Genomic DNA, 21,731 nt, shown 5'->3' with positions numbered 1-21,731 from the left:
CAACTCTCACATGGTTGCCTACTGAAGCTAAACAGGGCTACGCCCGGTCAGTACTTGGATAGGAGACCACATGGGAAAATTAGGTTGCTGCCGGAAGTGGTGTTAGTGGGCGCCAAACCTGCGGTCTGTGTGGGTCCTAATGCCCCAGTATAGTGATGGGGACTCTATACTGCTCAGTAAGTGGCGTCTTTTGGATGAGACATTAAACCGAAGTCCTGACTCTCTCTGGTCATTAAAAATCCCTGGATGTCCTTCGAAACAGAGTAGAGGTTTCACCCTGGCATCCTGACCAAATCTGCCCACTGGCCTCTGTCCATCATGGCCTCCTAACCCTCCTCATATCATAATTGGCTTCATCATTCTGTCTCCTCTCCACCAATCAGCTGGTGTGGGGTCTGCATTCTGGCGCAAAATGGCTGCCGTCGCGTCATCCAGGTGGATGCTGAACACTGGTGGTGGATGTGGAGATTCCACCATATGTGTAAAGCACTTTGAGTGAATATAAGAGTGATATAAATATAAGAAATTATTAATCCCATGAAAATATACTATAGTCATTTCTAGTAAGTACTTCAGAGTTTTTTTAACACCTCCATTAGAGTGCAATTAGCTTAAAGTGGTTATAATTGGTTTTCATGTATGGGCGAAAAATGCATTTACCAATTTTTGAGGACATGTCCATGTGTTTTGCGATATATTGTTGATATATTGATTATTGTGACAGGCCTTTCCAAATGTTTTCTTTTTGTGTGCAAGTTGTAACGTTAAAGGCAGTTTTTTTTTTTGGTTGAGCCTACTAAAAATAGCAAAGCATAGACTTTTCAAAATAAGGGTCTTGATATATTTCTGGCTTTGTTAAAATGAAAGCCTTATGCATGTTTTTTTTATATACATATTATTGTTATTTTATTTACATAAATTGTTGAGGCCTAAATCTTTAATTGCCTCACAATTTGATTTGGTTACTATTCAACAATTTAATTGTGACGAGCATAACAGTCATTGAAAGCATTCTTTAGGTTAGAGATGACCATAGACCAAAGTTGGCCCATGGTAACCTTTGTTTTGTCCCGCCACCCCATCTGAGAAGAGAGGGAGAATGATGACGATGGTTTTGAGATTGTCAATTCAAATTTAACGTAACATTAAATGCTAACTAAAACTAATTGTTTCAATTAAACGCTGTAAATGAACCAGATTCTGTTTAAATGTACATATTTTCACCTGACAATGCAGAGCCTTTTTGATGAAATCAAGTCAAAGGCTGATTCTGCTTGACCTTTGTATTCAGCTTAAATTCCACTGTATTTTAAATGTGATAGTTTGTTTTTATTGCTCATTTTTAAAGGTGCAGAAGGTGATCTTTCACAATGCTAACAGCTTAGCATAAATCTCTTAATCAAAGTCCTTCCCCAGCCGTCTAGAGCCACACCTCCTTAAATACGAGCACAGCAAAAGAACCCTCTCTCATGTGTTATAAGCAACTAGTGCTTGTCCGGTGGCGAGCAAGCCAAACTGACATGCTATTTCAGAGTGAATATTTAGAGTTGCATGGTAAACAATATAGGGAAACTAGGCGGAATAGTGCTATTTACTTTTGTTTTGTTGTTAAACTAATTAAAATCTACATTATAGATGATGTAAAAGGTCCCTTATGAAACTGAAAATAGTCTTATCAATCTTTCATCGGAAGATTTTAGTGGCTGAACAACACTTCAGTGAAGATATAACCCGTTTGTAACATCTAACATTACATCAGCTTTGCATGACGCTAAAATAGTTTTAAAACAAAACATTACCTGTCTAAGAGAAATCCTTCAGCCATTGTTTCATCCTTTCTCCAGCGTGCAAAGGTAACTCCAATATTGATTCAAGTTTTTAAAAAGTTTTGATTAAGCAGGTTCAACAATCGCGCGCGCGCCCTCTCTCGTGAACGCGCGGCACCAACAGCGGTCGGCGGTGATGCGTATAAACGGCTGCGCAGTTGTTCAAATATGCATTTGCTGACAGACAGTTTCGCCTACTTATCAGAATTATGAGAGATGTCGGTCCAACTCTATTTAATTGGATGAACATTTTTTAGTTTTATGCCTTACTTTTAGATCATTTACTTGAATCATTATTATTGGACTGTGAAGAGACTTTCAACCAGCACAACAACAAATACCTCTGAAGACAATCACCTACTGCACCTTTAAGTTCTCATTTAAAAAGTTATACTGCATTAGTTAATACAATTTAAAGTAATGTTTTCTGTTTATTTTGAAATATTCTGAAATAAATTAGGAAATATTCCATGGCACTTTTAATGTAATATATATATATATATTTTGGCCTTTTATACTGAAATGTTTTATGCACCCCTGCTTTAGGTTTTTGCTAGCATGTGAACACTCTTTTTGTTGACTTTCTTTAAACAGTATTATCACATCAGTACAATAATGAACAACCTCATAATATTGACTTTGATTAATATGTATTGATACACTAGTACGCAAGTAAAAAAAAAATTATGATTAAATTGGTTTGGGTGTTTTAAATTGCAGCAAAATTTTGCTAATATAAGCAGCATTGTTTATAAATATGTGAGCAAGTAAAATTATGCTTAATTAGTTAACAAAGATGTATAATAATGTTTACCATTATTATAATTGTTGTTATTATTAAAGATTTATTATAATTATTCATTTTCTTTCGGCTTAGTCCCTTTATTTATCAGGGATTGGCACAGTGGAATGAACCGCCAACTTATCCAGCAAATGTTTTAATCAGCTGATGCACTTTCAGGTGCAACCCAGTACTGGGAAACACCCATACACACTCCCATTCACACTCATACACTACGGCCAATTTAGTTTACCCAATTTACATACAGCATCCTGACTTTTTTATGCCCGTAGGGCTGGGCTTCGGGAAAATTTTCACATCATAGCTAGCACGCATATCTGGCTTCAGGCCTTCTTTAGAAAAAAACTTTTTTTTTAAAAAAGTTTAATGACATCTAATTTATGCAGTTTGGAAGCGCCAGTGATGCCTTGCGTATAGAGATTTTCAGCCACGTGCAATTGAGAACATACAGAGAAAAAATTGCCAATGGCAATGCCAGTTTTAGAGTTAAAACTGAAAAACTCTAGAAGAAAGACAACTCCTGGTCAACTTTTTTATATAATGACAACTTTAAATGATGAGCCAACTGATTATACACAATGCACATCTTGTTAAATTGAGTAAGCTCACTATGGACAACATACCGCTTGGATATCGATGTCACTTAACCTAAATCTTACATTAAAAAAACAAACAAACAAAAAAACTCCAAACATTTCTCTAAATTCGTCTGATAAAAAAAAACATAATGAAAAGACTTCAACTTTCTATAAAATACAAATCTGGTCTATTTTAATGGCTGTAATAGTATAAGCTGTTTGGCGGAAAAAAACGGGCTTCAGGTTGGACTCAAGCCAAAAATGTTGATGAGCTGTTAGACAAGGGCCTGGCCACAGCCTGTGCATCTCGGACTAAGGCCGGGCTAGTGCTTAGATATAAGACCCATGCAGGGCTCTACCCAGAGGAAACCCACGCAAACACGGAGAGAACATGCAAACTCCACACAAAAATCCTAACTGACTTAGCCGGTACTCAAACCAGTGACCTTTTTGCTGTGAGGCAACAGTGCCAACGACTGAGCCACCGTGTTGCCCCTATTATTATTTACAAAAATAAAATCTGATGTCTTTTTTTCTTTAAATCCTTGTTTAAATCCAAGAATTAATCGTAACTTTTTAGTTTGTTTGTTTTGAAAATTGAAAACCTCTTTTTTACCAAGCTATGATGCGGAGAGAATGTTTTGTTCCCGATCTTGACTTTCTATCTGCAAAAGATAAAAAAGGGAAGAGCATTTGATGGTCTTGCTTTAGTCATTTGTCACCTTGTTATTTTATTATTATTATTTTTTTTCCTGCAGAGGACGAGCTGGGAAGATTCGTACCCTATCCTTCAAAACAGGAATAATCTCTTTGTGCAAAGCTCACCTTGAAGATAAGTACAGATGTAAGTTTACTTTTGCTGTTCTTATGTGTCTGTAAGCTGTAATAAGATCTGGGGTATTTCATTGTGTTTCTGGAACTGTCCTACTAGCAGCAGTTTACAGCTTTCTCAGGTGTTTGTAGTGTCATGTGGTATGTTGCCATTGTTTATTTGCTAATAGCACTGCTGTTAACTTTGCCGTAAAGTCTTGGAATTTGCTTCAGAGTATACAGCACACAGTGTAGTGCAACAGCTGCTCGAAAAATAAATGTTTACACTCCTAGCAACCACTGGCATTTACATTACTGACAAGTGTGTTAAAACGGTTCACAGTGATGATATAAACAAAAGTGCTGGAAAACTGAAGGCCAGGTTTTCACTATATTGCAGTGTTATTTATTCCTTTGATAGCAAAGCTGAATACAGAAGACCATTTTAGGTGATCTTTCAGAAATCATTCTAATACATCAATCACTTATTATCAGTTATTATTGGTGCACGGTAATTAGTAAAGGTTGTTATTTTTATCAATATTTAAATCACTTGTGCTGTTTAAATCTGTGTATTCTTAAGGATTCTTTGGTTTATGTAAATCAGTGTTTCCCAACACTGTTCCTGATGGCACACCAACAGTACACATTCTCAGCCTCTTCCTAATCAAACACACCTGAATCAATTCATCACAACATCAGAAGAGACTTCAAAACCTGAAATGAATGTGTCCGATAAGGGAAACATCCAAAATTTGTACTGTTGGTGTGCCTCCAGGAACAAGGTTGGGAAACACTGATATAAAGCCTAAACCTACGGGAGCAGTGTAAAGCCGTGATTATGAGCGAATCACTTGTATGTCAGCTTACAGACAAAACAGCTAATCAACCATATTGACGCAAAAGAAAGGAGATGAAAAAACCATGTGTGATAATAAAAGGATGATCCCACACACACGGTTAACATTAGACCCATTAATAACCTATTCAATGAATGGTTCAAGCGAAAGCAACTGGTGCTGCATACAAAAAGACAAATCTGGAGCTCTTAAAAAAAGCAGTAAGACTGTGGGTGCATGTTTAGCACTTTTTGTCTAGTCTATTTGAAAGAGAACCGATCACATCAGGTGCGTTTCTAGGCATGGTTGCTTCACGCAAGGAAACGGGAGCGCGCACGCGTTTTAAACAGTAGTGCGCATCACATTAGCTGTTAGTGCGGGTGATTACCCTTTTATTCGGTCTTTCTTTTGATCGCCAACACAATTATTTTTGTCATTCGTGTTGCTTCTCAATTCTAAGATCGCCTTTGCATGCATATTGGGCCATCCTTATTGTCGAACCCTGCTTTTAAGATTTATTATCCGGGAAAATTATTTTCAACCAGCCAAAGTGGCTGGTGGGAGTGTCTGTCTAACCTGCCACCGCTGATATCCACCCACATTTGGCGGGTTGATGGATGTTAATGTCAAGCCCTGCTCTTATTATTGAAAAAAGTATTTGCACGTCACTTCACCTAAGCTGCAATAGTTCTTTTTTGTTTATTGTGTAGATAACTGACCAACAAAAATACATTAAAATAAAGACACAAAGTATACTAAATAAAAATCGTTACAAAAAGAGCATTTTTCCAACGATATTAGGCTGTATGAAGTGGTCAAAAATTGCGGATTCCTCTCTGATCATACAGGTTTGGTTTTCAGCAGCGGTGTGGAAGGAGCCATCCTTCACTATGTCTGTAACAAGCTGCAAGTCATTTATCTAACTAACTTAATCTTACTTATCAAACAAAACATTGATTCACTCACTTTTCTTAATGGTATTACTGTAGTAAAATATAGCCTAAGGTGGATATAGTGGATATGTTTTGTTGTGTACATTCTGGCCAAATCTAACTCAGAATCTTATATGTATATATATATATATATATATATWTWTATATATATATATATATATATATATATATATATATATATATATATATATATATATATATATATATTCCAAATATTTATGATGTATAGTTTTTTTTATCAATTTAAGATGTTTGACAATGTTAAGATTGCATTTTGCCTTGGTTTTTGACTTATTTATGAACTATTTATGGACATAAAATAAAAAAATATATATATATCCTGGGTTTGAAAATATTGTGTTCCTGGTCTTCACTGAGCTCAAGTAATAGTTTAATTTACAAAAATTGTGAATGAACTTGACTGTTGATGTAATAAATAATAGTGTCAAATAACAAGCATTTTTCAAAATGGATTTAAATATAAATTCATTTGCAGTGTATTCCTGTGATTTCAAACTGAAATTTCGACATCACTACTTCAGTCACGTCATTGTTTGGAAATAATTCTAACATGCTGATTTTCTGTTGAAAATACATAGATATATGATTGTCATAACTTCCTCCTGTATCCTGTAGTTTTATTTCGAGAGGTGGCCAGTGCCACAGGCTTCTGTGACCAGCGGCGCCTCGGCCTCCTCCTGCATGATGCCATTCAGATCCCCAGGCAGCTGGGTGAAGTGGCGTCTTTCGGAGGGAGCAATATTGAGCCCAGTGTGCGCAGCTGCTTTCAGTTCGTAAGTAACCATGGGCTGCATTCATCAACAAATAAGCTACCATATAGATTATACACTATTTAACCTTTTCTCTGCTAGTCTTGCTAGTCTGTGGTACAAGCAACCCTGTTTTTCACAAGTCAGTGTACTTTACACTACAGTTATAGATGCACCCATCAACCAGGCATTTTTTTGTTTGGTTTCTTTTAAATCAGCCGCTTACTGTTATGGACTTGCATACATACTGGACTGCAATGATTTTATTCCAGAAATTGTGTAAACAGAGCTGTGCCACACAGGAATGACCGAACACCCACGCAAAAGCATAAGATTCTGCATTAACTTGAACAAATTTGAGACGTTGACCCTTGCCTTATTTCATATTCCCATGATTCCCTGATGCTTTCAGCGTTATATAAAAAGATTGTATGGAAATTTGTGTTTGGACAGTTTCCATCATAGCTCATGTTTAGGCAATTCGCTTGGAGTTGTAGGTTTTAAAATGTTGGACAAAATGAGCAGGATGTTTTTTTTTTTTTTTCTGTGAAAAAACCTAAACCTAATCTAAAGCCAAAGTCAACATCTATACTATACATGGGCTTCATTCTGTGTACTTGGGCATCTGTTGATTTGAATTTATAGACTATGGTTGACTTTGAAAAATTCTCTGGCAGATGTTCACTGTTCTTGATGTTAGATTTAGGGTGCTTTCACACCTGTGAATCGATTCATTTGTTCCGAAACGGGGATTAAAATTGTTACATTGTTGCACATTGTTCTTGGTGTGGTTCGCTTTCACACAGTAAAGTTTCTAAACGGACCAAAAGAGCTAAATCAAGTAATGTGTGAGTAAACTCTCCTCACATTGGTCAGTGTTTCAGGTTTATTTTGCAGAGTCCTGCTCAGCTGTCATGCGTCCTTATTCTAATTTATGACTATGAGCAATAAGACAATATAATTTTGAATGGTGACACCCACAGACGTCGTCACTAAATAGAGCACAAGTAAAACTTTCTCATACACAGCAGTTGTTTTTTTGCAATATAGGCTTTACATTATAGAAAGAAATAACAGATAAACTACAGCAGTTTGGTCAATTTTCCTAACGGATAAACAGCTCTCGTCGATAGTTCAGCATACTTTCACTTTCGTATTTTACATGAAACACACAATTACCGGTAGGAATGACCTCTCGCCCTACTCATAATTCTCCCTTCATCTAGCCGTATATGCTTATTACATATTCGTAATACACTGTGTTATAGCCGGGCTTTGATCGTTTTGCTTTCTCACTACAATCGTTCTGTTCCAGAGTTCGTTTTAATCGAGCCAAGACCACCTCATTCAGTCAATCTTGGAGCGATTGTTTTGGTGCGGATCAGAGTGTGGTTGCTGGATTCACATATGCCAAATGAACCGCGCAAACTGGGCAAACGAGACAGGTTCCGAAACAAAAGTCTAGGTGTGAAAGGCCATGTCCACATGTACACGGGTGCTTTGAGCACATCTACCCAGATGAGAGCTGTGCACATCTGCTGTTCATCAAGGATCTACCACTGAATCTAATCTCAATATATTTGTTAAAAATTATATTTAATTCATCCTGTGTCTATATCTAACGACATATTCCCCGACTTTGGTCTTTTAAATCTATTATTTTTTCTTGGGTAACGTGTTTTAGTTGAGCGCAAAGAAAGGTTATTATATTATTTTATGTAACCATGTACTGATTCTGCACATTTGACTAATTGCTTGCTTTTATTTCCTATAATGTATAAACTTATTGTACGTTATACTTATAAAATGCCCATTATTGGTATGGTGTGGATGGAGATTGTTTTTTTTTTAGCATTATCGATATAAAACACCATTTTAAAATGAAAACACACTAGTGTAAACACAGCCTCAGTATTATGCATTTAGAAACCAGTGCAGCTTGTTTGTTTACAACACTAAACATTATTACTGCTGGGGTATAAGCGCCACCTACAGGCTCAGAATAAATTTGAATTTCATTCAGCCTGTCTATTGTTTTCATTTTTATGGATAAGTTTTATGTAGTTTCATACTGTATTAATATTATACAATCTAATCTAATTTATTATTCCTATTTTCAGTATAAGAATAATTGTTCCAAATAAAATTTGACTGATCACTGTTGAAATCTGTAGAAATCTATAATTAGAATCAAAATCAGGATCATCACCAGTCACTGTGTGTTCAGTGTTTTTATCAGTTTTTTTTTCTTTTGCTCTGATTTGAAGGCCAATAACAAACCGGAGTTAGAGGCTTCAGTCTTCCTGGACTGGATGCGTTTAGAACCTCAGTCGATGGTTTGGCTTCCTGTCCTTCACCGTGTAGCGGCCGCTGAGACAGCAAAGCACCAGGCTAAATGCAACATTTGTAAGGAATGTCCTATTATTGGCTTCAGGTATGGACCTTTTCTTCAGTACTATTCTTTCAGAGTGACTGATTTTGCCTCTAGTGCTTTAAAGTCTCAGCACTTTTTTTGTACATTATTAAGCATTGCACCAAACTTCAAGTCAGACGTTGAAAAAGAGTAGCCTTGTGTTTTGAAAAAGCATTGTGTTCATTTTCTGCTGTTAGACGGTTTATTGGTGGAGAACACTGACTTCTTTTAGTCTCTTTTATATATTTCACTTTTAAAGTCAACATGACCCTGTTTACATTCTTTCTGCTCTCGTTTTTTTTTTTTTTTTTTTTTTTTCTTCAAATAATTATTTTTTACTTTTTTTTAAAAACCTGTTTCTTGGCTTGTTTTTGCTGTAAGATGGAGAAATCGCTGATCTGTTGCCATTCTTGAACAGATGTGAAATTATCTTAATATTCAATAGTTTATAAAATAATCTAAATATAATAATAAACTATTTTATTAATTAATCATTTTAGGTATTGATTTTATAGACATTTTGTAAATTTTTGCAGGTGTATTGGGCCACCATTCAAATTCTGGGTCCTGAAAAAAACACTTGAATTATGCTGTTTTTAGCACTTTAACAAGACAAAAAAATTATTAAAGTAATCACACAAAATAGCAAAAAAAATGTTCTGTAAGCATTTTCACTTATTTCAGTTTTTAATTTATAATTTTTTTGTGGTGAGCAATATTTTAGCATACATCTTTGCTTGTTTTATCTATTGCAGTCATGGATTGTAGTGTGACACTGTAATATGTGTTTTTCATCCCTGTGGCTCTGGTTACATAAGCAGGAAAAGTTATTTGTTGGAAAGATTTTTTTCTATTAAAAATAAACATATTTTTCTCCATAATAACGTGCTTCGGTACATTTTGCATAAGATCAGTGGCATATAATAACAAGTAAATGTGGTGATTTTTCATGTAATGTTGTCTATAAAGGCACATGACGACAATAAATAACAAACAAATCAATCAGGCTAACACAATTTACATGGGTCACCATAACAAAGTCAAAAAATATGGAAATATAATTTCCAATATAATGACTTCAGGTATGATGACTGCACTTGGTTTATTTATTTGTTTTTTATTTAAAGTGCTTTGAAATATGCATTTTTTTATTCGATGTTTGATGTAATCTCAATTAAAAAATGAAGAGAGTATGGGACAGCTCCTCCTCTTAAAAAAAAAAAAAAAAACAGCCAGTAGTGTTGTTTTATCACAGCTCTAGCAGTAAGAGATCAAATGAAATAACATAGGATAAGAGATAAGATCAAATGAAAAGCAAATGACAAGCATCTTGAAGGGGGCGGGGCATGTCAGACACCAGAGAGCCTTTGATTGGTCAGATTTAATGAGACACTGAAATATGAAAATATTCATTGATTCTTTTAGGCAGAAGTGACAAACTGCAAGCTTTGGATGTTTATAATCAGTTTTATATTTTTAAATGCATATTTCCTCACTGTTTTGGAGCACACCAAATTTTTTATTTTATTTTACGGGACCACAATTATTTTATTTTACAGGAAAACAAAACAAAACCACAGTATTATTGTGATTAAAGTGTAATTAAATTCAATTGATTCCTGTGATGACAGCTTATTCCAATCACATGATCCTACAGAAATAACTGAAAAATCCAGATTTTTTTTCTTCTCATTTCTTCTCATCACAGTTGAAAAAGGTTGTGCTGCTTAATTCTTTAATCAACAGCACTTTTTCAATTATATACATTTCTTAGTTTCATTATGAATGTCTTTCACTTTTGAGCAATTACATGCATACTTGCTGATCAAAGTATACATTTTAAAAAGTATACACTAAATATTTGAATGTAGCATATCGAATAGCTTAATTGACAATGACTGCATTTTACTCAGAACGACATTATGAAAATGTCAAATTCCCAATATTAAGAGCAGGTTAAAGCAGGGAACAGCTCCACCTGGAGGATCAACATGCAACCACACTCTTCAGATAAAAGATCTGTCTTGCATGCCTCCTCATTTGATGCTTTGGGTGTTTTACTAACAAGTCTAAACCTGATCCCATTGTTTGTGTCTGATCTCTACAGGTACCGAAGTTTAAAGCACTTTAACTATGATATCTGCCAAAGCTGCTTCTTTTCTGGCAGAGTGGCCAAAGGTCACAAGATGCAGTACCCTATGGTTGAATATTGCACACCGGTAAGTTGATTTGGATCATAGTGTGATCTCAAGCACATATTTATTCCATTGAATTGCATTCAGAGAGTTTGATTCCAAAAGTGAAAGACCTTTTTTTGTGTGATCTTTTACTTCAGACGACGTCAGGAGAGGATGTGAGAGACTTTGCCAAGGTGTTAAAGAACAAGTTCAGGACAAAGCGCTATTTTGCCAAGCACCCTCGCATGGGTTACCTTCCCGTCCAGACCATCCTTGAAGGAGACAACATGGAGACGTGAGAATATTTTTGTCAATATTTTTGTTTGAGTGTGTGTGTGTGTGTCTGTTGCAGTCAGCTACTGATTTAAGTAGACAAGTGACAGCTGATAGGGCTGTTTTTGCTCAGTCATTATTAAGGGTGTCACGATTTTGATTTTTAATTGAAATCGATCGAAATTTATGCTCAACTTCAATTATCGAATCAAAAAATAGAATCGTCGATGCTGCCACGCCCCATGTCACGTTAGCTTGGCTTGCCAAGCGGGAAAAAAACATGCTTGTTGAAGTGCTTGTTAAACTGCAGATGCAGAAGACCCGTCGACAGAGCTTAAATCCTCTCCTCTTTCAATGAAGTCGCCGGTGTGGAAGTATTTTGGATTTCCAGTTAGTTATGTTGACAACGTTCATGTTGTCAACCAAAAAAAAAACACAGTTTGCAAGCTGTGCTATGTACGTATTACGGTTGGGATGATAGACGATGGGCGCATCGCGATCCTCCGCCCCGCACCCGTTGCAAATCCGTTTGCGAAAAATACACACTCAGGCCCTGTTTACACTAATATGTCTTTGTTTTTAAATGGCATTTTAGAACGACAACGATCCACATCCACACTGGCGTGTAGCATTTCTGAGCAGCCCTCCTTCCTCACTACCGCTGAAACACACATCACGTGACGACACACACTCATTCACACACAGACACAGACACAGACGCACACACATTGTCATGCGCTCGAGACAGTGGATCAAGGCAGTCAGCGGGTCAGTAGACTGCTTCCATCTTTTACTTTCACACAAGTACTTAGTCATTTTAGCGAACACCTCAGATACTGTTGGCTGGTTCCTGTTGGTTGTGCACCTTTTTTACCGACGCCATTATAACGACACATATCACTGCCTATTCACGAGTCCCGCAGAAAAAAGTGATTGACAGGTGGTAATTATGTGTATGTGTATGATTTGTTTATGGGTAAAACAAAGACCATGCAAGTCAGGTAGTTTAAACGGTAGGCTACAAATAATTAATTCATTATTAATGAATTAATTATTCATAATCGAAAATCGAGTTGAATCGTGACTTTAGAATCGAAAATGTAATCGAATCGAGGAATTGGAAGGATCGTGACACCCTTAGTCATTAAATAAAGTACAGTGTACATTACTCCACAAACTATCTGTGTCAAACATGTTTTTTAAAAAATTATAGTCAGGCATAAGGATCTTATTGGCCAAACACAGATCAGTATTTGTGGTATTGTCATATATATTAATATTTTTATTTTATTATAAGTATATATAAAATAATAATTGTAATAATTTCTTTAAAGTCTTTAATAAAATCGGTTTCTGTAAGTCACAAGGTGTAAGTTATGCTATTATATATGTTATCATTAAAATATTTAATATTAGATGTTCTTTTGTGTACTAAACGAGGTGAATTTTAAAAACACTCGTTGAGGGTAGGATCCCTTGAAATAATATGAATAATATGCCAATGTTTTAATAGCACTTTATTAATGTCTTTAGTCACAGGCGAATATTTCATATAACAATTATTACAACGATCATGCTTTTTTGTCCTCTTGTGACATATCTTTAAAGCGATTATGTGCAGATTGCATCCACTCACCTTTATTTAGGCTGTGTATTTTAAAATGACACTTTCTGTGTTTTCATTCTTCTGGCTTGTGCTCAAGCTAGTGACATTCCTCTGTAAACCAATAGCATTCCGCTGCTGTTCTGGCTCCGCCTTTTGGTACACTTTTGTTGTGCTAGGTACCAAAAGTGGTACCCATAAAGTGGTATGGTACGGTGCGATTCGCTTTTTATTATCTTTTAACAGTGGAAACGGCTATTAAAGCGTACCGAACCCTACCACACCATGCCATAAAGGTACTAATGTTAACCTGTAAAGTACAAAAGTGAACCTTTTGGAAAGGTACCGCCCCAATGACAGCTTTTGTTCCTTTATTTCTGAGAGTATAGATGTTGTGTGTGTGTGGTGAAAAAGTTGCCCTATGGCATTTAAAGCACCATAAAATAATGTACCAACAAACATTTTACCAGCAGAAGTTGTGCAGCTGACAGTGCCATAAAAGTGGTTATTTCTCACCATAAAAGATGGTTAAAAAAATTAAACCAATCTACAAAACGGAGATAAAGCACTGTTCCATCTAACAAACTCCCCAATACAACATTTTAACCTTCTCAGAGTCCATTTACACTTGCTTAAATGACATTCTTAAACATTATAGCCTTGAATATTCCACTTTTAAGGCAGTTTACTTATACATAAACTGTACTAAATGGTCAAATGGTAAACTGCAGGGTGCCTCCAAACCGGACAGAGATGACTTCCCAACAATTACTAACCTAAAACTGCAGGTGCAACAATTTTGGTTGCTTTCCCCCTCTGCTGTATACCATGCTCATTACTCGTCTTCACAGTACAAGTATTAGTATTGTGGAATTATTTCTCCCGCTGTAAAAGAGGCAGCTGCAAATGTGTGCAGTCCATCACTAAATGCATACACACATTATTCTTACAACATGAATCCCCCCTTTTTCATTTCAACCCCAACACACAACCAACAATGCTGAACCGAACTATTTCCTGACGCTCTTTGACTGTAATGCAGATGTCATTGGCCGCTGAAAATGCTTTTAGGGTTTAACTGTGTCATCATATCGGTGGGTTTGTGTGTTTGGTGCTACTTAACAATCATGTCACCTTCATGCTTTCAGTGCATCTACTTGTCCTGTCCGTCATCTCATCTTTTTTTGTCTTGCAGTCCTGTTACACTGATCAACTTCTGGCCTGTTGACCATCCGTGAGTACTTGAGTACTTCCACACTCCAACACGCAACTATTTTCCAACACACACAAAATAAATATACAACTGAAGTCAGCATTATTAGCCCTTCTCAATATTTTTTCCCCAATTTCTCTTTTAACGGAGAGAAGATTTTTTTCAACACATTTCTAAACATAATAGTTTTAATAACTCATTTCTAATAACTGATTGCTTTAATTTTTTCATGATGACAGTACATGATATTTTGCTAGATATTTTGCTTAGTGTTCAGCTTAAAGTGCAATTTAAAGGCTTAACTAGGTTAATTAGGCAAGTTATTGTATAACAATAGTTTGTTCTGTGGATAATTGGAAACAAATATTGCTTAATTGCACTAATAATATTGACCTTAAAATGATTGTAAAAAAGTTAAACAAAAAAAAAAAAAAAGCAAGGAATTTTTCACAGTATTTCCTATAATATTTTTTCTTCTGGAGAAAGTCTTATTTGTTTTATTTCAGCTAAAATAAAACAAATAAGACTTTCTCCAGAAGAAAAAAATATTATAGGAAATACTGTGAAAAATTCCTTGCTCTGTTAAACATCTTAACATATTTGAAAAAGAAAAAAAAACACAAGAGGGTTAATAATTTTGACTTTAACTTTATATGACATGATGCAAACATTTGTTGATTTATGCACAGGGATTATTTACATCACAGTTAAAATGTTACAGTTAAATGTCCACTGCTTATTTATTTATTTATTTTGTGGCAGATTAAATTAGTTCTGAGTAAATTATTAAATTATGTTTATTTTGATTGATGTTGTAGATGGAGATCAGGATCAGTGTCGTATTGGTCAGCAAACATGAATCACAGATTGTTATCATTTGAAGTACACTTGAGTTTGAATCTTCTACAGATCTGGTTGAAATTATACACAAGTCTTCATGCTACACCCGTCTTTCATTGTCAGACGTGTGAGATGTTTTTAGAGTGTGTGTCCATCTCATGGCTTCCACCATTCATCTGCGTGATTAACAGTGGTTACATGCTTGATTAAAAAAGTTATGAATGATGTTGTTGCAACTTATGCAGTTATAGTTATATAGGTTATTTTTCAGATAATTGAGGACTGTAAGATTTTTTTCCTTTAGAAATTTGTTTCATTTTATTTATTTTTTGGGAAGCAATTCATACTTAATGGGATAGTCCAAAAATTAAAATGATGTCACTATTTACTCGTTTTTCACCTGTCAAAAACCTGTTTGGTACTCTTCTAAACGCAATAGAATATCATTTAAAAAATGTCGGAAATCAGAAATTGACTTTCATTGTATTATTTGTTTTTCTTACTATGGATGCCAATGGTTACCAATTTACAAAAAAAATTTCAGAAAATAAGAAAGTCTTAGAGGTTTGGGACCACTTGAGGATGGGTAAAATATAAACTATTCCTTTAAGTTTAGGAACAGTAAAGACATGTATAATCTAATCAAATGATATAATATGAGATATACACATGTAATATCTACAGAAATATAATAATTATTATTATTATTATTAGCTTTTTAAGCTTGATGTTGTTGCTTATACTTTGTATTCACCAAATATTACAAACAAATGTTTACACAATAATATGTTGAAAACCTTTACCAAGCTATAGAGCTGTGTTCAACTTTGAGAATCATAAAAATGTTTCTGGAGCAGCAAATCAGCAAACTAGAATGTTTGATGAATTATCATATGCTACTTAAGACTGTAGTAATGACTGCACAAAATGAAGCCATCAGTTGGAAAGTATATTTTTATAAATATGTTAAAATAGAAATAATATTGGATCAGTTAAAATAAATACAGTTCTAATGAGCTCACAAGACTTTTAGAATTTTTTTTACAAATTACAGACTTCAAATTTTACCAAATTTGTTTACCATAAATGCCTTTAAAAATATCTGAGAAAGTTCTTTTGTTTGACCAAACTTTCACTCATTAGCATAGTCTTGTTTGTTTTTTAATCTACCATTATGCTGAAACACAGGGATTTTTAGCTCCGCCTTCTTTTGAAAAATCTAAGCGACAGTCACCAAAACGGCACCATTAGGATCAAAGCTTAAAAGAGGCAGTTTCAAAGAGTTATAAAACATCATGTGTGTGCTACTTTAAGCGAAAGTATCACATACACACTCTAGGGACATACGAGACTTTTACACCATGTAAAATTGGCATAATAGGTCCCCTTTTAGTGATATGTCACCTATGAATAATATTTAAAAAATCAACATTATCCCCGTTTTATTATAATATTTTATATCCTTATGTTTGATTTTATCAGAATAGCCCCATAGCAACCCTTTTGAATAGTAATATTCAGATTTAATAAATAGTTCCATTTATTAATGGGTACTGGTTTTTATGAAGAACCTTTAACATCCTTCGAATTTTCCAATTGAACAGAAGGCTTTTAATATTTAGATCACTGATGTGAACTTGACTAAATGGTTTCTTGGGCATCAAAAAAAAGGATTCCTTGTGGAGATTTCTTTTTTAAAGTGTATTTTATTGATGCATTTGGTGTGTTCATTTGTTTTCTGACCTTTGCTCTGTTCTGTCAATGCTCAGGCCTGCATCTTCCCCTCAACTCTCCCATGACGACACCCACTCTCGCATCGAGCATTACGCTAGCAGGTCAGTCTTTTTTAAACATGGGTATTTTGGTGTTACTATGTAACTGTTTATTTAAGAGGCCAGTCCTGCATCACATAACGGCCGGGTAATGCAATGCTGTCAACTCTATAAAGGAAACACTTCTCTCTTCCAGTTATATCATGGCTGATATTTTCTGTAGGTTTGACATTGTTACTTGAACAGAAATATGTCAATGGTTTTGTCAGAATGAATATGTATTTTATGTACATGGCACAGTGATGTGTGTTACTCTTGCTTGCAGAGTTTAATAACAAAAAAGTTCATTTGTGTTAATCTTATAAGGTTAGTTCACCCCGAAATGAAAATTCTACCATCATGCACTCGCTCTCATGTCACTCCAACCTTGTAAGAAATTAGTTCATCTTCAGGAACACAAATGAAGACATTTTTAATCAAATCCGAGAGAGTTCTGTCTCTCCTTCAAAAGTATGTTCGTCCACAATGCTTTTTCAAAACTTTCTTGAAGTGATTAAGTTTTCTGAAGACGTGTCAGGTCACCTTTAGTTCTGCAGTGATTTATACGATGCAGATTGTATTAAAGCAGCTTTACAGAGATGAACATTCAGTAAAATGAGTTGTATGACGTTTCGAATAAGTTATGAATAAAGCACAATAATTCAGCAGAATGCAGGTTTTATTTGAGTTATTTCAGTTCAATATGATTGTCATTTTTGAAGGATGATTCAGTGTAGAGCAGCTCTACTGACCCAACCGATAAAGCCAGAGGAGACTTTGGTAAGGAAACAAAATGACACCATTAATGGAAGAAACCAGGCTCAGTTGGGTGACCAGTGCTCCTCTGACCATGACCCCTATACACAATCACAAATCTCTGTTACCATTTTAACAGAAGTCATAATTTAAAGATTTTGACTTAAGCAGGCTACACACGCTCCACATGTCTGTAGTTAGGCTAAGGGCTACGGAGCCCTGATGACATGCAGACAAATTCACCAGCACATGTTTAGAATAGTTATCTTTAAGCTAGCCTAGTTATGACTTCAATTAAAAATTATTTTTAGAGTGTATTTCGTACCTGTATGTGTTCTGTTGTTCATGCAGGCTTAAATGCCATTAACTAATTTGTAATTTAATTCTTTAGTTTCATAGATTTAGTAGGATCATTCTAGGAACAAAATATTACATTTTATAAGCAATTATTGAAGTATAACTTTAATTAAAACAAGGATATGCATTATTAAGACAAGGTCCTGGAAGCGAATTTGTAATTTGAATTATCAGGGTTCATACGGTCATGAAAAACCTGGAAAAGTCATGGAATTTTGACATGGCCTTTTCCAGGCACAGAAAAAAACGGAGAAGCCCACAAAGTTTTGGAAAAGTCATGGAAAACATTCTCTATTCTTGAATATAGGTTAGTTGTTTTGACTTCTTTTCTGTCCTTGGCCAGTCACATACTCTCACATTAATATTGCGGTGTAAGCATTATCTAAATCAAGTTTACATAGATATAAATATAAATTGAAACTAAATAGATTGCTGCGTGTTTTACGAAATGCTGTAATACATTTGAACATGCATTGTTTTTCTTTTACCACACATTTGTAGACACTGCATGAAACATTAGGTCATGAAAATTTACTTGAAGTCTTGGAAAAATCATGGAAAAGTCATGGAATTTTAGTAGTAAAAATGTGTATGAACCCTGATTTATGTTCAGAGCTCCTACTTATACTTAAAATAGGCTAAAAGTCAGTTAAACTATAGTATAAGATAACACACACAGCTGCCTAAATAAATAGGCTGTAAAATACACAGTTGATCACTTAGGCCTATTAAAATATTGTTAAAAACTGTACTGAAAGAAAAGAAGTGCTTATCGAAGTGCTTTAATTTTAGACGGTTATTTAAGATTTTTTTTGTTACAAAAAAATTTGAGTACTAATTAAAGTAACCTACTAGAGAAATTTCATGTCGGCGCAGCATCTGAGTGCCATTGGTTTACCGGCGAGCAAGCACAAGACCATAGAGCAGAATGCTTAGTTGAGCATCACACCACTCAGCTCAACTCACATGCTCTAGTTGCTACAGTATATCAGTACAGTATGTTCACTATGTTACATAACTGCCCCCTGCTGGCCATGTATTTCTTGTGTTAGTAGACCAGTGTTTCTCAACTGGTGGGTCGCGACCCGGAAACATTTTCAGTGGGTCGCGGAGTGTGTGGTCAAAAACACAACAAAAGTTTAATTTTAACTTATTTTGACATTTATTTTGAAATGCGTGCACGACAACTGTAACGTTTGACATATGAAATTTCATTTAATTATAGCAACAAATAAGTCAAACGCAAGTATGACTCCGAATATTTAAAGTATGGATTTACATATATTGACAGCAAAAAAGACGTAAAGCCTCAGTGTGTCATAAGAAGTGAGGTGCTCTCACAAGAGAGCATGAAACCTTCTAAATTAAAGAAACCAGACAACATGTTTTATTAACTGTTTAGTTCATGGTAACTGAACCTTTCCTTACCCTAACCACTGTGTACAGTATTTGTCGTTTTTACTTTGTAATATTTATATAATTTGATACATTTTGTTAAATGACAGCAATAAAATATTGTTTATTTGTAAGTCTTGGTGATTTTGATTTATCTGTCACTACTTTTGTATTTTAACAAATAAATACAAATTAATTATAATTCCTAAAATTATATTATAGTTCCTAAAAATTTGGGTCACGGCTTGATGACTATGTAAAAATGTGGGTCCCATGGCCAAACCAGTTGAGAACCCCTGTGTTAGACCATGGTTTTCTGCCGCGCATTACCGCAGTAACATGTGACACTACTTTAGATCTCTCGCACATTCTCTGTAGCCACATCTGTATGAGTTCAGAAAACATCCAAACAAAGGTTTAAAGGGACAGTCTGACAAAAATGATAATGACCTCATCATTTACTCTTGCCTAATGTCATTGTAAATCTTTTGAGTTTCTTTCTTCTGTTGATCACAAAAGAAGATATTTTGAAGAATGCTGGTTGCTATTAGTATTATAATAGAAAAAATACTATGGAAGTGGGTAAGCACCAACCATTCTTCAAAACATCTTCCTTTGTGTTCAACAGAAGAAACTCAAATAGGGTTTGAACAAGTGAAGGATGAGTATTCATTTTCGAGTCAACTACCCTTTAACAAATTCAGAAAGCACCAGTTGATGACAGAATTTTTGATTTTAGGGGTGAACTCATCATTTAAACACTAAAGCTGTGTGAATTTACTGACGTGAATGCAACTGCATGAGCTGTTCATGAATGAATACAGAATGACATTGTGTTTCCACAGGCTAGCTGAAATGGAGAACCGAAATGGCTCGTATGTGAATGACAATGTATCGCCCAATGAAAGCATGTGAGCTTGCAACTCCTTTACAACCTACCGTACAACGTATTATAATAACGTACACTACTTACAAAAGCTAATGCATACATTTTACTGCTTACGGTTGCATAAGCACTTAGCAAATGTGGAGTAACTTATATCCTCCAAAAACATGAATGATTATCAACTCACCCTCATGCCATTCCACATTAAGTTTCATTTTTCGGTTGATTAAAGCATTTCTCAAATCAGCTCTCTCCACTCGAGTGGCAGAAATCGGTGATAAACCCATTATAATATTTCCAGATTTAATACAAATAAAAAGCTTACGAGTAAATGCTCTTATGCTGCAGTTTTTTTTGTGGAATTAAAACAATAGGATTGCTTTCAGACCAGCTTACAGCTCACAAGCCGACTGAGCTGGTGTATTTTTCAGTCATTAAGAGTTTAAAGCAGCAAATGTTAATTGAAATCTTGAGCACTGACTGTATGTAGTGAACTGGAAATAGAAATGAGCCATTCCAGCATTATGGATGTGACATTTGCAGTAAAAACTAAAAACATAAATTTACAGAGAAAGTTTACATTAACATTATATTAAAACATCTGTTTATATTTTCCAAAATTACTAACCACGGAGTTAAGGGATCGGAGAAATATCAATCCGCAAACATACACTTGCCGGCCACTTTATTAGGTACACCTGTCCAACTGTTTACACAAATTTCTTATTAGCCAATCACATGGCAGCAACTCAGTGGATTTAGGCATGTAGATGTGGCCGAGACGATCTGCTGCAGTTTAAATTGAGCATCAGAATGGGGAAGAAAGGGGATTTAAGTGACTTTGAATGTGGCATGGTTGTTGGTGCCAGACGGGCTGGTCTGAGTATTTCAGAAACTGCTGATCTACTGGGATTTTCACACAACCATCTCTAGGGTTTACAGAGTGGTCCGAAAAGTTCTGCGGCAAAGGTCAGAGGACTATGGACAGACTGGTTCCAGCTGATAGAAAGGCAACAGTAACTCATATAATGCAGAAGAGCATCTCTAAATGCACAACACGTCCAACTTTTAGGCAGATGGGCTACAGCAGCGGAAGACCACACCGCGTGCCACTCCTGTCAGCTAAGAACATTGAACAATAGAAGATTGGAAAAACATTCCCTGGTCTGATGAAAGCAACGACCTGTCCTGCCTTGTATCAACGGTTCCAGCTGGTGGTGATGGTAATGTAATGCTTTGCAGGATTTCTTGGCTCACTTTGGGCCCATTAGTACCTATTGAGCATCAAGTCTACATGTCAATACCTGAGTATCGTTGCTGACCATGTTCATTCATTCATGACCACAGTGTACCCATCTACTGATGGCTACTTCCAGCAGGATAACGCACCATGTCATAAAGCATGGATCATTTCAGACTTTTGAACATG

At 35.4% G+C, this 21,731-nt stretch overlaps 1 protein-coding gene across 19 annotated transcripts in view; it reads left to right on the top strand.

The window, feature by feature from the left end:
• dmd (dystrophin) overlaps window positions 1-21,731 on the top strand; it is a 251,520-nt gene that overhangs the window by 203,567 nt on the left and 26,222 nt on the right. For 13 of the 19 annotated variants that reach the window (XR_001799156.4, XM_021475865.3, XM_017355863.4 and 10 more), the window contains 8 exon segments: window positions 3,965-4,050; window positions 6,445-6,602; window positions 8,846-9,012; window positions 11,099-11,210; window positions 11,327-11,463; window positions 14,240-14,278; window positions 16,867-16,932; window positions 20,262-20,327. Coding sequence is in view for 17 of the 19 variants with exons in the window: in XM_021475865.3 (XP_021331540.1) it covers window positions 3,965-4,050; window positions 6,445-6,602; window positions 8,846-9,012; window positions 11,099-11,210; window positions 11,327-11,463; window positions 14,240-14,278; window positions 16,867-16,932; window positions 20,262-20,327 (831 nt within the window). In the remaining 2 variants the exon portion in view is untranslated. 19 annotated transcript variants of the gene reach the window in all.

This window comes from Danio rerio, chromosome 1 (genome assembly GCF_049306965.1).
Source record: "Danio rerio strain Tuebingen ecotype United States chromosome 1, GRCz12tu, whole genome shotgun sequence".
Taxonomy (NCBI): domain Eukaryota; kingdom Metazoa; phylum Chordata; class Actinopteri; order Cypriniformes; family Danionidae; genus Danio; species Danio rerio.
This window is presented reverse-complemented; position numbering and strand designations above follow the sequence as displayed.